Consider the following 19,485-nt stretch of genomic DNA (forward strand, 5'->3'; position numbering starts at 1 on the left):
AGTTCAGGAAACCACAAATATAAAGAAATTATTATGATCCAGAGGAGCAAAGAGAGATTTTAGAACCTGAGAAGTGTTGCCAAAATAAACATACTTTAACTGTTACATGAAGATTGTTCATACCAGCTGTAATTATTCTGCTCATGTCTTAAAATATACAGCATGTCGTGAGATATTTCAGTATCTTAACTTCTATAGCACGTTTACCACTTAACCTATTGAGGGACATTCTTTTAGGTGAGGATAGATCACCAAATTTCATAATTATGTTGTTAGTGAAAAACAGAATTTGTACTACACACATTTGTATTATAGTACAATAAAATTTGCTAGAATGTATCTATCCAGAATTTTAAACATATATAAACAACAAACCATATGTTATCTTTGTTATTACCCTTTTTTCCTTTTTAAACTGAAGATGTTCTTAAAAACAACAACAACAACAACAACAACATGTAAAGCAAGAACAGGGAACAATTAAAAGAAACAAAGTACTTGGACCAAAAATAACCAAATACAGATGAAAGGTTCTTAAGTTTGCTTTTATGATTTGTGAAAATTCAATAAAAATTGTTGTACTCCTTTGGCAAAATTATTCATTTTGGAAAACAGAAAAACTGTCTTACATAGTAGTCATTTGGATCAGAGATACTAATCCTTTTTAGTGCTACAAACTTTATAAGGTTTATTTTATAAGAAAAGTGTCTTATTGACATAGGTGAAATAAGCAAAATTAAGAGATGTTAATAGTAGCCTGAGCACCAAAAACATTTCTATGAAATCAATCACTACAGTTACATCTGAAAGATCGTGTTTTAAAGTTTGAAGACTTTCCAGAAGTTTTCTCATTTGATCCTTATAATAGCCCTTTGAGGTAGATGCTACTTGGGCCATTAGATGAGAAAAATAGGCTCAGAAGGTAAGTGGCTCACTTGTGATCACACAGCTAGTAGTTAGGTCCCTTCTAACTTCAAGTCCAATGAGAAAATACACACACACACATACATACATATACATACACACACACACACACACACACACACACACACACATATATATACACAATATCTATACATATATGTATATATACAGATATTGTAACATTAGAACATCCTTGCTATTTGAGAAATTAAAATTAGGCTAAATTAAGTATCATATATTAAGTATGCCACTTTTATATCATCTGACAAGACATTCCTGTTACCACTCAAAGAAACTTCCTTTTTTGGTTCTATTTGGGTTATCTATCCATAGATAATGGATCTATTAATACTGGTTCTTTTGTTAACATTGATCTTTTCAGGTGTCAGTGCTTTCTATTAATGCTACATATTCTAACCAATGTTGTAATTCGATTTTTTTGTAGATGCATGAGATTTCTCTGTAATGAAGTGAATAGAAGATATTTCTTTTTTGATATCAGAATGCACGTATCAAAATGCAGTAATAAGAGGATAGGTTTCCACAGTCTCTGATGTATGGAATGTGATTTTCCAAAAAGGCTTTTTAAAGGGCTAGACTCTGTTTCTGATGTGGATTATGAGTATAAAACAGTTTGAATTGTATATCTTTTCATTCTGCCATTGAAAGATACAAATTATTTTTAACGTGTTCATTATAACCAAATCTTTTTATTATAACTTTATATTGTACAGTTTCTATATATTTTATATCTTAATCAAATTTGTACCAATTTGGGATGGCAAAATTTAAAAACTCACCTGAATTGGTCTTCATGTGAAGATACAAAGCTCACAATTTCAATACCTTTTATAATTGCTGCCTAGGGCAAACAATAGAAATGTGTGTCTTTGTAATTCATGATCTAAAAATTATGTGAGAAGTAATTAAAACAAATTCAGTTGAATAAAAGGAAAGATTGGTTTACTTAGGATATTAGAGGCTCAATCCCAGATTGGAAAGGCCCTTCTGTGCTTTTATCAATCTATCAAAAAAGCATCAGTCAAGCTCAGGATCATTATAGTATGTTGTAGGGAGAGTTGTAGGTGGTCTTGCAATGAATAGAGCACTGAGCATGGAATCAAAAAGACTTGACTTCCCAAATTCAAATGACTTCACTTATTAGTTGTGTGCCTATGGGCAAGTTGTTGTTTTTCCTTCATTCTTCAAGAGGACAAACTTTCTCCCTTCTTCCTTTCCTTCCTTTAAATAGGGTATTGTATCCTTATCTACAGATGCTCTTAAAAACACATTTTTTTCTCTTTTGCACCTTCCAAGATACCTTGAGGTTTATAGGCTAGATTTCTTTCTTAAGGACCAGGTCTCAAACCAAAACCAATCTGATTCTAACTGGCCATCAATAGGTCCTAGACCAAGCTCCATTTGGCCATTGTTTTTCCTGATTGACTCAGATTGAATGTAAAAAGCAGTCATTTCTGCTTTGCCAGAAACCTTGAGGATCTTCCCCTCTTAGATTCATCATTTATTTATTTAGATTTTTTTGGATATAAGTAAAAGGGGAGATTCTTTGCTTCAATTGCTGCCTATCCTTAATCACTGAATGTGTGTGGCCTCAGTCAAACTGAGAGCTGTTAAAGACCTTAGCTTATAATTGCACAATATTTCAGAGCCCGATTCTTTTTGTACAGCAAAATAACGGTTTGGTCATATATACTTATTGTGTATCTAATTTATACTTTAATATATTTGATATCTACTGGTTATCCTGCCATCTAGGGGTAGGGGTGGGGGAAAGGAGGGGAAAAATTGGAACAAAAGGTTTGGCAATTGTCAATGCTGTAAAATTAGCCATATATATAACTTGTAAATAAAAAGCTATTTAAAAATTAAAAAAAAAGAAAAGAAAAGAAAACAGAGAATAAATCTGTTTAAAATGAAAAAAAAAAAAAAAAAGACCTTGTTGGAATCTTTACAAACTGCTAACTCATTAGAGTTGATAGATTATTGATCTGATCTTACAAGAAGATGTTTTGGGCCAGAACCTGAAACAAGGTACTAAGTAGAACTAATTGATACAATGCTTGTGTTCACACCTTTACTCATTGGAGTTCACAAGTATGGGAGTTCACAAAGTTAGCTGTATAACTTTGTGAATTCACACCTCCCTTGAAGCTCTTAGGGCCAGAGAGCACTATGGGAGAAAACCCATAATCCCATTCTCTCAGAAGAGTCATATATAAATCAGTGAAGAGTGATTCATTTGAATATTTTCCACTTGGCTGTCTGGTAGCAGAAGAAGAGTTTTGAGAGGAAGAAGCTACGAGTCGGCGCTGAGCTGCAGATTGAGAAGGCTCTCTCAGAGGCACAACCAGATTCATCTTCATCTCACACCACTGTGGTAGCTGAGCTCCTGCACTTCTCCCACTGAGACCAAGCTGGTCTGAAAGACTCGCCAGAAAGCTAGCCAAGCCCCAAGTGAAGGAGACAAGACATTCATTCCATCTTTGTGCTGGCTGGAGCCTGAAGAAAGCAGAGGCAGAGGCTGAAGGACAAAACCTTTGGATTTGGAGACATTCGGAGGGAGCAATTGGAACCAAGCAGAGAGAGAAAACTATTCTACTTATTTAAAAGAAGAAAAAGAAACACCACAAGACCTTAGCTTAAAAAAAGCTGAGGTCTCCCATTTCATTCAAAACCATCTGCAATTCACTTGTATGTCACAGCATCACCTCCCTGATGTTATGGTCCTCTTCGAGAACAAAGGACAAACAGCAACCATGGATATATACTTAACCCTGTTTGCCTCAGTTCCTCATCTGGAAAATGAACTAAAGAAGGAAATGACAAACTTCTCTAGTACCTTTGCCAAGAAAACCCCAAAATTGGGTCACAAAGAACACAACAATGAAGGAAAAGTGGCACAAAGATTTATTATCCACTTTAATTTAGGGTGATTCGGGCTGTTTGTGTAAAGGAGGGCAAGAAAAAATTTGGACAACCAGGAGAGAAGACAAGTAAAGAAGAGCTTATGGAAGTTAAGTGCTCTCTTTTTGAGACAGATGAAGGAAAAAAAAGAATAGGCTACAGTCTACTGTTACTCTTCCAAAATCTCTTCCTTATTCTTCAGCAAATATCCAAACTCACATTCCTCTCATTTCCTTCTACTCTGCTAAAATAATACAAGTCTTAATTTTTTGTAGCCTCTAAATTTCTTTCCCTAGGGCTGAATAGATAGATTCCTGGAGTTCCTGGAGTCAAGAACACTTGTTGGAATCCAGCCTGATACAAACTAGCTATTTAACTCTGGGCAAATCATTTTATCTCTTTTTGTTTCCATTTGCTTCCTCATTTATAAAATGGAGATAATCTAGCATTTACCATGATTGTTTTGAGGATGAGACAATACATACATACACACACACACACACACACACACACACACACATTAAATATATATTACACATACACATACAATACACACACATACACATATATTAAATGCATATTAAAGCTTTTAGTCCAGTGCCTAGCAAGTGGTAGTTACCATGTAAATACTTATTCCCTCCTTCTCTTCCCTCCCTTCTGTATTAATTGGAGGTGTATATGATATTTAGGTTAATATTTTAGTGGTAACCTGCTTTGTACTTGGGGTATTAAAATAATCTTTTTCTTTCTCCTTTGAAAGGATGTGCATTCTTCCTAATAGCTAATCAAATTAGATACATTATGAGAACCACCAATTTTCTAAGACAGAAACAGAATGCTTAGTATTGTGGTATGAGGAAGCATAAGCCTATTTCTCCTTCTCTTAATTTTGTTCTTTATGGTTTTGTCTAACCTTTTTAAAGAATTAAATAAATTAAAATCTTAGAGTTAAAGTAGATCTTAACTGTCACATAGTCCCAACTTTAGTCTACAAAGAAATTCCTCTACCAGTGGAATCTTGAATAGGTATCTATCCAGCTTCATGTTCTTTCTTACTCAGATTGCCTTTTATTATACTTAACTGTGTATGTGTTACATCCATTCTTCTCCCCACCCCAGCGAGAGAATATAATATCCTTTTTTTAAAGATTCTCATTAGTATTTGATTTTTCCATTTTTGTAAGACTTGGTGTTCCAATTTTTTCTCCCTGTCTCCCCAATTTTCCCCCACCCCAAGATAACAAGTAATCTGATAGAGGTTAAATATTTGCAAAAAATATATAATACCTTGAGAGCAGGGACTATTTTCAGAAAATCTTAGCATCCAGGACAGTGCCTTATACATAGGTTTGGTTCTTTTTTTTCCCTGACAATTTCTTAGCTTTTTATTTACAAGATATATTTATGGGTAATTTTTCAGCATTGACAATTGCAAAACCTTTTGTTCCAATTTTTCCCCTCCTTCTCCCCATCCTCTCCCCCCAGATGGCAGGTTGACCAATACATGTTAAATATGTTAAAGTATAAGTTAAATACAATATATGTATACATGTCCATACAGTTATTTTGCTTATACATAGGTTTTTAACAGATAGTTATATATTCAAATTGAGGGGAGTCTTTTGTTTGTTTTTTGTTTCTTTAACATAAGATGTGGCACTGAGGCATCATAGTTGCAAATGAGGCATATAGCTATAAAACCTTTATATAACAACTTAAGAAAATGGATTAGACTGATCTCTGAGGTATCTTCAAATTCTGGAATTCAGTGATTCTTAATGGTACAATAAGTGACGCAAAAGTTTTTTTTTTGAAAAATAAGTATGATGAATATAAAAGGCTACAGTGGAAGTTTAAAGAAAGAGAAAAAGAAATTTTAACTGTATCTTGAAGGATAATGGTAAGTAGGAAATTGGCAGATAGTATAATATGCTGGGCATGAGAACTCTTCTAACAAAGAAACCAGTGTCACTAGAAAAGGAGATTCGATTTAGGAAATAGTATAATAGTAGTTATAGTATATAGTTGCTGTCTTAGGACTCAGGAAGAGTAGAGAAATATAGTATTATCCTATAGTAGTATATAGTCCCTACTTTAGCAAACCATATTTATGACAGTAAGAAATCGTGAGTGCCTTTTCAGGTCAGAAGTTTGTAAGTCCAGATATAATGAAAGATTGGGAGGAAGCAGGAAAAGGGAATAAAGTGAGTCACATAATAGTCAATTTCTTAGCTACTTAGCAACACTTGATCAGACTCTTCTCTGATCAACATTAGTTTAACTGTACTATCATGCAATTTCATATCATTACTGAATGACAAATTATTCTGTCATAAAGGACTTCAGCAGTCATTTAACTCAACCATAACATACTCAATAAGTGGTCATCTAGATATGCCTGAAGAGTTCTAATGAAGGAGAATTTTCTCTGTCCTGAGGGAGCCCATTCATACTTTCAAAAAAATAACCAAATATTAGAAAATTTTTCCAGATATTTAGACTAAATTTGCCTCTTGGCAATTTCTATTGCTTCTGGTTTTAACCTACAGACCTGAAAACAACAATATCAATCTTTCTCCCATGTGTCAGTTCTTCAGCTATTTGAACATAACTATTATGTCTTCCTTGAGATTATTCATCTCCAGATTAAAATTTCCACTCCCTTCAACTGATGCTCATATTGATGAGGTGTAAGAATTGCACTTAACAGCAAGGAAATCTCCTTGGCCAGTGGCAGGCTTTGTGAAAGAATCCACAAACCCCAATGAATACAGGCATGAGATTTGTGGCAAAGAATGGGATTTATTTGCGCTAAGAAGAAAGCTTGCTAGGAAGATAGCCTTCTTAGTAGGCAGGGTCCTGTTAGGACTTATACAAAGATTCGGGGTTCAGTCATCTTTTATTTAGCCTTCTGAGGCTTTTAGGGGGCTTTCCCAGGTCTCCAGCTGAGAGCAATTGCTCTCAGAGACTTATCTCCAATTCAATAGAGGGTGGTGATTATAGCCCTGGCCAAGTTCTCCAATTGAATGAAACCACTTAACTTGGAGAGGGTGTTGTTTGGGAAAGGTGTTTGAGGCTCAAGAACACCTTTCCCCCCACAGATTAAAGGGGACACAGTTTCAGGGCCTCCCCCCAAAATTAAAGGGGACACAATTTACATCATTTTCCCCCTCAAGCAGTCCCCCCAAATTCATTTGGGGTAACAGGACAAAGGTCTCATCTTCAGTAGCTGCTTCAAGCTGGCAAGGGGAGTATAGTTGGCCCTACCCAATGGAGTCCAGACTGAAGAGGGGAAATTAGTGAGTTGTAGATGGCCTCAGCAGCATCTGGTGCTGTATGTCAGAATCAGATCTCAGGTGATTTCAGGTTGACCAAGTGGTTGGAATTTCATGACTCAGAGTCAGCCTGACATTGGGCTATCATGGTGGGATGAGGGGGAGCTTGGCCAAGCCCTACACTCCTGCCAGAGGGCAGGGCATTGGGAGGTGGGGGGGGGGGGGGGGCGGGTGGCAGCTTGTCCTCTGTAGGCAGTCTCTCCTCCAGTGCCCCTCAGAGCAAGGACTGGGGAGTTTCCTCAGACAGTTTCCATGACACTTAAGGCACAAACTTCTATGGTTGCTGGAAATGTCAGCAGCCAAGAGTAGGGACTGTTCTCCAAATTTCGCTTTAATCCTGTGGCCTCTCTCGTTGGCTGCAATTTGATTCCCATCATTAAAGACTCCAATAGTTGTTTCTAGTAGCTGAGGGGGAGAAATTTGAGGGCCCAAAACTGGCTCCTGCAGCTTCCTCCATATATCTAGGGCAAATTGTTTAATATTAACATCTTCCCAGGAAAGATCAAGGTGGGCATTGACCTTGTACCCCTCAAAAAGCTGTGTGGGGTCCTCGGAGTAATGGCCAGGTTTTTCCTTAGTTTGGGAGAGATCTGATATTGAAAGAGGTACCTCTGCTCCAAGTATCTCTCCTTGAGAGTCTGTTGCTTCTCCCAGGAAGCAGAGGAGGAGAAAAAAGACTGGGAGTCTCAGAATCTGGTTCAAGTGAAGGAGATAGAGTTAAAGAGATATTGCGGGACATAAGGTCCTATTCTGGATGGGATTTAGAAGCCTCCTGATAGGGACTGCATAGAGGTGCAAAGGAGGGATCCTGTGTCCCTAGAAGAACAGGAAGGAGGGAGTTTGATTTCCCTCTAGCAAAATTAAGCAACATCCTGCAGTGCTGTTTTAATTTAAGCTTTTAGTTTTGAGATCTTTTAAGCCGAATTTGTCTTTTTTTAAAGAGGCTTTCTAAGGAAGAGGCTAATTATCCCATTTTGCCACAAGCCCCAAATTTCCTTGATTCTATAAGTGCCTCATCCTTTTCTAGGCATCCCTAGAGAGGGAGAGATGACAAAAAGATCCCTGATTAAGGGGATTTTTGTCAGACCATAGGAATTCCCATTTCAAGTGTCCCTGAGAGAATTCCAATGACTCAAATCTTTCTGGAAATTTTGGGTGTCCTAGCTATAGAATAGACAAGAAAAGGCCTTACCTCAGCCAGATTCTCGAGGATCCCCATACTGGACCACCAAATGATGAGGTGCAAGAAAGGAGAGTAAGAGATCCCCTAATAGCAATAGGATCCCCTTGGCCAGTGATACGCTTTGCAGAAGAATTTGCAAACCTCATACAGGTATGAGGTTTGTGGCAAAGAATGGAATTTATTTGCACTAAGAAGAAAACTTGCTAGAAAGACAGCCTTCTTAGTGGGCAAGATCTTGTTAGGACTTCCGCAAAGATTCGGGGTTCAGAATCACCTTTTATTTAGTTTTCTGAGCCTTTTTCAGGGTTTTCCCAGGCCCCCAGCTGGGAGCAGCTGCTTAACTTGGAAAGGGTGTTATCTGGGAAAGGTGTTTGAGGCTCAGGAACATCTTCCCCACACACACACAGATTAAAGGGGACACAGTTTCAGGGGCCCTTCCAAAAGTTAAGAACATAATTTACATCAATATGACATGAATTCAAAGTTTTTCACTAACCTGGTTGCTCTTTATAGGAACTTTCTGATTTATTTATGTCCTGATTTAAGTCTTGGTGCCCAGAAGTGAGAATAATATTCTAGATTTAATCTGATCAGGGCAGAGGACAGAAAATTTATTATCTCTTTATTCCTGGAAATGTAATTCCTTAAATTCAGCTCAAAGAGGGATGAAGATTAGCTTGTTTGGCTTCCACATCATGTGTTTACTGAAATATAGTTCATTAAAACCTCAAGAGAGATTTTTTCAGTAAATTGCATGTCAACCCATGCCTTTCCCATCCTGTAATTGTAAAGTTGACTTTTTTTAACTTAAATATAAGACTTTACATTTATCCCTCTTTAATTTCATCTTCTTAAATTCAGATCATCCTATCAATCTCTTTGTATCCTTACTGTTTAACCACTGTGATGACTATATTTCCCCAGCTTTGTAGCATCTTGCAAATTCATTAAGTATGTCATCAAAGCCTTTCTCCAAATAATTGATAAAGATGTTAATATGTTAAATAGCACAGAACCAAACACATATCCCTATGTACTCTCCTAGAAGTTTCCTAATGAGCTGACATTGGAATCATTGATGATTATATTTGAATCTATATTTTGATTATATTTTGACTCAGCCCATTTCAAATCTAACTAAAAGTATCAAACTCAAAAACAGATCCTTACTAGCACATAGACCTAGTAAATAAAAAATCAACATTTATATACATGTGTAAGGTATTTTTATTTATTTTGTTAAACATTTCCCATTTATATTTTAATTTAGTTTGGGCCAAAAATCTGATAACTCTGTTCTGTACCCCCCTCCATGTTTTCTTTGAGAATAACATGAAATATTTTATCAAATGCTTCGCTAATACAGGTAAACTATATCTATCATAATTCCACTGATCTATGAGATGAGTAGAATCTCATTTTTTTGACAGATTCTGTCAAAAAAAAAAAAAAAAGATTAATTTAGTATGACCTGGGGTTTTTTTTGGTTATTTGGTTTTTGTTACTTTTTAAGGACCCCTACTGGCTTTGTAATAACCTCTTCTTTTCTATTTAATAATCTTTAATCATACATTCAGAAATTTTTAGTCAAGTTCACTGGCCTACTTTATTTTTCTAAAAAATCAAGACTTTACCTTTCCCTAATTCTCTAATATCTTTCCCCATTATCTATCATCTTTCAGATATCTCTAATATAATGGCTTATCAATCACATCCACTGTTTCTTTAAATACTCAAAATGTCCTATAAAGCAGGCAATTTTTCTTTGTAATAACTGCAGGAACACCTTGAAATTCCTTTTCACGGTGGGCATTTTTATCCAAACCTATCCCTTCCTCTGCTAGGCCTGTTAAGCACAGTCTTTTGTATACAAAAGGCTCTTACTTTGTGTTTGATTGAAGTCCAATTGAGTTGAATTAAGATCTACTAGTATTCTCTTACTCTTTCCTTTTTTATTTTAAATATCAACTCCCTGTTAAATATTTTTTATTCTTTTGTATCTAAGATTAAGTTCATTCTCCCAGGAAAAAGAACCAACACAAAAATGAGAAGCTCTGCCTTCCCTCTATGGTCAGTTATTATTGTCTAATCCACTGTTAAGAATGGTCTTATAATTTAATTAAGCTTTTTTTCCTCTCTACTATAGGTCTAAAACATATATCCCTTTTTGCTGCCTGATATTCCTCCTCAGCCTTTATAATCTTGACACTTTTACAGATCTGTGCTTTTGCATAGTGCTGCTATTCATAACCTTCCCTTGCTTTTAAATTACATATATAACTTGGTTGCTTTTTTTTTAATTTAAATTAGTGAGTTCCCTGTGCATCTACATTAGGCTTTTCAAATACTTATTTTCCTCAGCATTGTTATTCTTTGTTTCTTTGAAATTTCATTCTCTAGAATTTTTCATTCCTCCCGCCAGGTTTCTCCTACATGTCCATAGTTTTCTCCTTAACCTTCTTCTTAACCCTTTGAAATCTGTCATTCCCAAATAGAGGTTTTATGAAAGACTTTCCTCTCCTCTATCACAAACTCTAGGAAGGAAATGACATTCTTTACCCAACCACCTTATTCCCATCATTTTCACGGTAGCAACAGTTTCTCCCTGCTAATAAAAATCAGATGCAGCATAAAACTTCTCTTTGTTTGGTTACTTGACTTTTTCAAAGAAGAAATTATGATTAGGGAACGTTAAGAATTATTCTTAGGCACTCTACCTTTGACTTACAAAGTTTCACCTTTTATCTAGAGTTATCTAGAGATAACTAAAGTCTCCTATCACTACTCTCGGGTATTTACGCAAATCTTGTGATCTCTTTTTTGAGTACCTCTTCTATTTCTTCTTTCTGTCAAGGTAGTCAGTAATTTTAATGGCAAAGTCATTTTTCTTCCTGCCTCCACTGATCTTCACTCAAAAGCTCTCCACCATTTTTCTCCCCTTGGGTTCCTAAATTTCCTCAAATGAATATACCTTGTTATTATAAAATGCTGCCCAATTCCTTTTCCTTCCTTTACATGTCCTATTTCTTTTGACTAAGGTCTTATTTTCCATAATAATCTTAACCATATCAATACACCCTCTTTAGTTCACTAAAGCAGTTTAAATCTTTCCCTTTTGGGAAGGAGGCATATAGCAGTGCTTGAAGATGAATAAATCAAGGTGTTCCAACAATTGTCAAACTAAGATTCTTCCTTCATTATAGCTACTCTGTGTTGTTTTTAGGTTGGCATATAAATGTAGACTGTTTTATGCATGTTGTAATGAAGCTTTCTGATCAGTACTAGAGGAAACCCAAGGGAGATTCAGATCATGATGATTCCTCCCCTCTACAGGAATGTTATGATAAGATTAGGAAATTTGAATAATCAAAGTCTGCGATAAAACATATCCAGTAATACCTATTTATTTATTTTCTCCCTGCCTTTTATTTTTTTCCCAGATCCTGATCCTAATTATTTAGTCTCCTTTAAGATAGATCTTTTTGGAGTGAGTAGATGAACCCCTTAGTGCCAAAGAGATTCAGAGGGTATGTGAGCACTGCTTTTACATAATATCTTGAGATAAGTCTTAGTATAAATCGTTCTACATTCTCTGGGGTATCACTGACAACCATAATGGTAACAAGTTATATAATACCCAAACTAATCCTTGTCTATCCTGGGGCTTAAACTAATCTTTTCCCCCCATCTGAAAACTTTGGGGTTTTTCTCTCTGCATTATGTATTTTTAAAAATTGTTTGTCATTAGTTTCACATCATATCTTTTTCCTCTCCCTTCCCTCCACCACAACTCAGTACACCCAGCAAGTCATCCCTTCTAATAAAGATTAAGAAAGAAAAAAGAGCAGTTCAGCAAAACCAGTCAGCACATCTACCATATCTGACATTTTGTTTAAACATAGTCTTTCAGCTCTGTAATTAAGAGAGAATGGCACATTTTCTCAACTCTGATTTGGGGCCAAATTTGGTCATTATAATTACTATGTTCTGTTTCTTAATTGTTCTTTCTGTTTACATTGTTGTAATTATTGTGAATATTGTTTTCCTGGTTCTGCTGACTTCATTCTGTATCAGTTCACATAAGGTCACTCATGCTTCTCTTCATATTTATCATTTCTTAAAGATTAATAGAATTACATTGCAATCATGTGTCACAGTTTGTTTAATTATTTCCCAGTTGATGGATACCTCCTTTGTTTCCAGTTCTTTGCTACCATAAAAAGTACTGAAATAAATATTTTGATGTATATGAGATCTATATTTTTGTCTTTGACTTCCTCTGTGTGTAACTATCAATGAGATCTTGGGTATGAACATAATAGTTACACATTACTCATCTGAAACCACAAAATTTGAGTTTTCAGAAGAATGTGCTGAGAATTTGAGACAGAAGTATTAGAAGCGTCAGAAGAGAATAAAGGTATTTCTAACATATTATTTGACCCTTCCTTCTATTTATTGCTGCAACTATTGCTGTCATTCTCCTCTACCATCTTCCAAGAAGCAATCAGTATTAGACAGTAGTAAGGTCTGACCTCTTTTCCCTCATAAAAGGTGAAGGGGATCCCAGTGATCTACAATTGGAACTACCATTAGCAGCTCATCCTCCAATCTTTCCATGGTGCAAACAGGGGAGTTCCCCAAGTATCTCCTTGCTGGGAGGCTGTTTGCACTGGAGGTAAGTGTGAAAAGGGGAAATTTGTGGGGTATAGTGGGATAAGGGTTTCCCAAACCTTTCCCAGTTCTCAGAAATAACTTGATTCTGGGGCAGAGAAAAGGTTCGGGCTGGTTCTTATTTTCTCTGAACCAGTTAACCCAGCCCAAAATTTGACCTGCTTTTCCTCAAACTGGGAGTCAGAAATCCCTTTTCTTTTCTGTTTTTCTGCTGCAGAAATTCCCAACATTCCCATTTTGTGGGCTCCAGAAAGGGGTAAGCAAAGCCTTCAATCCCAGCCAATCATTTCTAAATTAATAATTTTTTTAGTGTTTTGGTTTTGTTGTTGTTTTTTGTCATCATCCAAAACAATGCTCAGATCCATTTCCCTCATCTATTTAATTTTCTTGTGGATTGTTATGTACCTATGTTATAGGATTGTTTCTATATCCCTGAACACTAGAGCTCAGATCCATCTGCTATTTCCATTTGTGTACTGTTCTCTTGTGGGTTCTCATAAGCAATTAATTTTTATATATTGATATTTCCTGAATGGAAGAAAATCCAATCAGGTTGTTTTACCTTCAATCTCATCCTTTCCCTCAAAGGTAGTGTTTTTCTGCTGACAGCCAGATACTACCTCACTATCTGCCCATGGTCTGAGATCACCTTTTTGCTCTTCTTTCTTTGTGTTTACTGCCTTTGGTTGCTGTATCATTCTGCTGCCCACTCACCTGCAAAATGTTTTGCCTTCTCTCAGTGGTGCTTTGTCCATCTGATAATGGCCCAATGTTGCCGTATCCATTAGCTGCTTCATCTTCCTAGAAACTGCCCAGCTTTGCCTATCTGCAATTCTATCCACTCTCTGGCATTATTACCTGACAAATGCTGTGCTTTCTACATGCCTGCCACATCCTTCTGTTGGAAAATGGGTAATACCAAAACCAAATGCTGACTACCCGGCTTCTCTCCTGTCTATTTCCATTTGGTGAACATCCTGTGCCTTTGAGATAGCCTTCTGACTGGATTAACTTGTCTGTTTTTTCATCTACTGGTTTAATATATATGACTAATTTCAGTTCATTGAAGACATTATATTCATCTCCTGTGTCTCTTAACACTATCCTTTTGCTACTTACTGATTGGATTATATTGCCTCCTTATGGTCCATTACATCTGATATCTCATTGGCATTGCTCACTCTGGCCTTTATTGACCTCTTAATATTTTATTTTCAAAAGAGTTTTTTCTAAGCGTGGTAGAAAGAAATAATAGAAAAATTTTGAAATCTTGCTATACAGCAGCCTAATAGTTTATCTTTTTAATTCAAATTTATCTTCCTTTTTTTGTCACCTCTTTATTTGGAAATAAAAAGCTACTCCTCCAGTTCTTCATTGCTTTTATGTCAGTTACCTTTTCATATCATGTACTCTGAACATTTATTTCAGTTTTTATGGAATATTTTTATATTTTCTCCATTTGCTAAATATTTTTTAAAATATCCTTTTAAAAAAATCTCTTAAAAGGAGAATTATTTCTGTTCACTATTATCCCTTTTAGTGATTCTGGAAGGTGGGGAAGGAAGGAACCCTTCAGAGAATCTTCTCAAATTAGAATAAGTTCAATTCTTAATAATTCTTTGTAGAACAAATTATAGTAGTTTTTTTATTACCCTTTCCCTTTCAGAAGATCATTTCTTTCCTCAGCTTCTGCATATTTTCTTTATTGCTATTATCAATACTAAGGATACTTCAATTATCCTTTCTCTTTTACTCTCCTTTTAAAATATCTTTTTTTTTTTTTTTTTTTGGTGGGAATAGGGAAAAGAGTTGGCATATTTTGCTATAACTTGCAAAATTTTCTAGCACCTATAAAGAATATAAAGCACATATTTTTCTATACTAAGAGTCTGCAATCTTTTTTCTCCTCAAATTTAGATGCAAGTTGAAGGCCAAATATGAGAATCTGTGAAGATATTGTTAGTAAGATCAGCAAGCACAAGCCCTGGAAATAACACCCTATTTTTGGTTGTTTGGAAGCTTATGTTTGAAAGTTAGAAAATGACAGGTATAAAAATCTAAATTTAGCTTTCTCTACTAGAGATTTAACGGAGAATAAATATAAAAGAAAAAAAACTATAATATCTAAGGATATGCAGAAAGTTCCAAGAATAGATACTATAGATAAGGCCCTTTTTCTTAGTAAAAGATAGAAAACTAGTCAGTGTTAAAGAAGTATATTATTTTTATTATCTTTTAATTCTTTCATTTGACTTAATGGAAATAAAATGAATAGTAGAGGAATTAACATTCAGTAGTTGTAATCTCAATAAAAAGCCAAGGGGAAAAAACACTTTTAGAGACATTATAGAAAACAAAAGAGTAAAAATTTTAAGGACTCAAATTCTAAAATAAAGAGTAGAGAGAATGAAATTAAAATGACATGAATGTTGAAAAAGTTTGAGGTACAAGAACAATGATGCTGAAGAAGCCAAAAGAGAACAGTAACCTTGGAAAGGTGACATTGCTTTGAAATGAAAGAAGACAAGCATTTCAAAGAAGTCTTTAAAGAGAAGAATTCCCATAAAAGACATAGCATAAAGCTTGAGAGTGAATAAGTTTTCTAATTGAACTTGAACTTTATTATAAAGGCAATAAAAAGAATATTTAATATAATATAATATTTTAATATAAATATTTAAGAAAAATTAGTAGAAGTAAAAAAAGTCATTAATAAAATGCTTTTAATAGTAATAATCACAGGAAAGATTATGCTGATGATGCATGATGATTTGGTCAGAAAAAAAGAGTCAAATATACATCCTCATAAATATATGTACTAATTATGGTTTAAAGGCCAATAAGTAATGGTACAATATTATGAGTAATCATCATCATAAATAGCATAACTGTAATTTCAAGCTTATAGTTTTAGAGTATAAAGTAAACTAAAATAATACAGGAGAGCAAATCAAGATATTAGTTCACGGGTGGTTTAGAACAATGATCTTTAAATTTTTTGATCATATACCCTTTTCACTAATTTTTTTCCCTTAGTGAATATCCTTGGGATAGAGTTTTCCAGTGGCACCTTAGCAGCAGCTGCTTGGTGTACCAAGTGCCTTGAGAGGCTAATTTGGGAAAATTTGGGAAATTAAACAACTTGGGGGGAGAGGGGGGATTCATGTAGGAGAATACTGGCCTGAAATGGATAAAGAATAGGTGTAATTGTGTTTCAGATAACTCTTCAGTTGGGTGTCATGAAGAGAGTAGGATGGGATATATATCCTGTCCTCTAATTAGTCAATCACATACCCTTTGAAGTTAAGCCACATCTTCAATGAGATGATACTTCCATCCCTGATTTTGAAGACCATCAGTTTATAATGGAATTTTGAATGAAAAGAGTACTTGTCTACATAAACCTTAATTAAGGACAGTTTTGAGCACCTGACAAAAAGGTGACTTCTAGAGTACATAAAAGAGGTTAAGTTTTAGTTACTTCTCCCTGTATATAGATATAGAATAACATTCTAAGCTATAGTCATAAATAAATAAAATTATGATAGATAGATAGATAGATAGATAGAGTGAGCCATCACTCTTAGAGTGAACTAAGTATTTACTATGGACTAGGAACTATGTTAAATGCTATCCATACAAAAACACTGACAGAAAGAAAAATGATGATGATAGTGCCTACTACGTAATAAGCTCTGGCTGAACACTTTACAAATATTACCACATTTGATACAACAACTCTGTCAGGTAGGTACTATTATAAGCACCATTGTGCAGGTGAGGAAACTGAGACAGAGAGAAATTAAGTGACTTATACAACTAGTAAGTGCCGTAAGGCCACATCTGAACCTGGGCCTGTTCTTCTTGATTTCAGGCCTAGTACTGTATCTACTGCTTGAGAAAAGTAGGAACTTTCCTTCTTGTAGGGTGGGAGTGAGTTATGGAGGAGTGGTGATATGTAAAAAAAGTATCTAAAGTTAGAGGGGCAGGGGAATAGTAAGCATAAAGATAGGGCAAAGAATCATTGTACTGTGGTGGAAAAGTCTAAATAGCAGGTTAGGCCTGAGAGTCTTATCCAGGGTCTCATCAAGTATAGGAGATCAGGCTTCAGAAATTCAATCAAATAGTCAGTAAACATTTATTAAGTTCTGTGCCAGACACTGTGCTAATCATCAGGGATACAAATTTAAAAAAGAAAAGAAACACAATACCTACCCTCAAAAGCTTACAATGCAATGGAGAAAAACAATACATCAAAGGAAGTTGAAAAGGGTGGAGGGAAAGGGGTTGCTGATGTGAAAGCCTAATGAGAAGTCCAAAAGAGTATAACAGAGTAAGAAGAGACAGCTAGCCTATAAGCCTTTCTTAAATGATAGTTTGGGAAGAAGCTTTTCACTCTCCATTCAGAGAAGTCCCAGGAGCATAGGATTGATGAGATGTAAGTACCAGGGCTGACATAACCTTGTAGGATGATGAAGCTACTGTGGGCATGATGGAGAAGTCTAAATGAATACAGCTAGGGTATGGCAGTATTTAGTATTACTAATTTCCAAAAGTTAGAAAAAGTGGCACTTGGTCAATAATTTCTAGGAGTTCCCTATTTCCAGAATCAAATATAAAGTGCCTTGTTTGGTAGTTAAAGCTCTTCCCAACTGGTATCTTCATACCTTTCCAGATTCCTTTACTCCCTACCATGCTCTATAAATCTAGCTATCCCAGGATAGGAACTTACTGTTCATTCCACGCCCCATCTCTTTGCTTTTGTATTTCCCCAGCCATAGCATGTTTTCCTTCCCAACTTCCAATTCCCATACTCTGTGGTTTTTTTTAAGATTGAGCTCAAGCACCAACCCTTCAAGAAAGCTTTTCAAGATACCCCTCAGCTGCTCTAAAATCACCTTCCATTTGTTCTGTATGTTGTGTGTGTGTGTGTGTGTGTGTGCGCGTGCGCACGTGCATGTGTGTGCATGCACATGCACACATGGGGTCTTCCTTGTTGGAATGTAAGTTCCTTAAGGTTAGGAACTCTTTTTGCTTTGATTTTGAATCCATAACACTTTTCATAGTGCTGTCTTTCACTTACACATAAATGCTTTTTTATTTATTGATTTACTTTTAACTATGTCTACTACTCAAAAGATTTTATTCTTTCCTTCTATCTAATCCTTTGCAAAATCACACTTAATCAGATATGCTGCCTAGAAGTATATCTTTTCATCTGTCCTAAGAGCTGATGATTCAGAAGTGGTAATTTCAATACTAATGCTGTATCTTACAGAAGGAAGATTGTTTGATGCTGATTATAACTTAAATGCCACTTGGAGTGCTTTCACTTTGAAAGTTTGCCACATTCAATGACAGGTTAGTCATTCTATTGGTAGTTATTAAAGTGATCACCAGCATTATGTAAAATTGGGCTTGTTATTTTTATACCAAAGAACTTTAGAGTGCAGAGATATAAATAGAAAACAAGCAGTAAAGAGATTGTTTTTGAACAAATAGGGAAAATTTTTTCTTGAGTGCAGCTTCAGGTTAAATAGAATTATGATTTGCACATATGAATGAATAAAAAAGCATTTCTTAAGCATTTACTTTGTGCCAAACACTGCATTAGATCCCAAGGTTACAAACACAATAGCAAAAACAATTTCTGTCCTCAAAGTGTTACATTCTTATTATATGAGAGACTACATTTAATGGAGTGGCCAGGTATTTTGATTTGAATAGCTTGAGATATTTCCAGGATCATTGACAATATTCATTTGATTATGGCTCCTAGAATTGGAAATCAAGACGGAATAGGACAAAGGAAACACTAAAGGTATGCAGCTGGGAAGAAAGTATCAAGGAAATAAGGAGTAAAATGAAGCAGGTTTGGATTCCATATGAAATAATGAGTCAGAAGAGACATTCACCTATGAGGACAGTCAATATCCTGAAGTGAAGTTCAAGAGGTAAAAGGTTTAAGGCCTCCAGGAATGGGTCTCTATTCCAAGGTGATACTGACAGCATTCTGGAATTTAATTCTGCTGCACTATCAACTGACACTCACTGTCCATAGACTCTGCCATATTAATTAGTGTCACTACAAAGTAAATCCATCACTGACTAGATCAATTAATCATCTCAGCCAGGATTTCATTATCTTACACCCTACCCTGTTTCTCCTGTCAAAATTGCGTTGGGCCCTCCAACCTTGACAGCAGTTACCTTTCATTCCTGCTGCTCAGAACTTCACAGTCATCCTTTTAAACTTAATAAGTTTCACTGACCTAGTTATCTTCTATTCTCCTCTTGTTGTACAGAAGTTATTTCAGTTAACAATAAGGGAAGAACCAGGTTCTTCGAGCAGAGATAAAGAGACTAACCTGAAAACATACTCAATTCTAACTTGGCTTTTTATTAGCTTCTGTATCAGATTGGAGACCTATCTTAATGTAAACT

General features: G+C 35.5%; 1 protein-coding gene across 16 annotated transcripts in view; it reads left to right on the forward strand.

Moving 5' to 3' along the window:
* Positions 1 to 19,485, forward strand: part of GPHN (gephyrin) — a 725,565-nt gene that overhangs the window by 338,318 nt on the left and 367,762 nt on the right. For 8 of the 16 annotated variants that reach the window (XM_051977840.1, XM_051977841.1, XM_051977844.1 and 5 more), the window contains exon 5: positions 13,259 to 13,297. The exons of the other annotated variants lie outside the window; for them this stretch is intronic. In XM_051977840.1, coding sequence (XP_051833800.1) covers positions 13,259 to 13,297 — 39 coding nt within the window. The remainder of the gene's footprint in view (positions 1 to 13,258; positions 13,298 to 19,485) is intronic. 16 annotated transcript variants of the gene reach the window in all.

Source organism: Antechinus flavipes, chromosome 2 (assembly GCF_016432865.1).
Source record: "Antechinus flavipes isolate AdamAnt ecotype Samford, QLD, Australia chromosome 2, AdamAnt_v2, whole genome shotgun sequence".
In the NCBI taxonomy this organism is placed as follows: domain Eukaryota; kingdom Metazoa; phylum Chordata; class Mammalia; order Dasyuromorphia; family Dasyuridae; genus Antechinus; species Antechinus flavipes.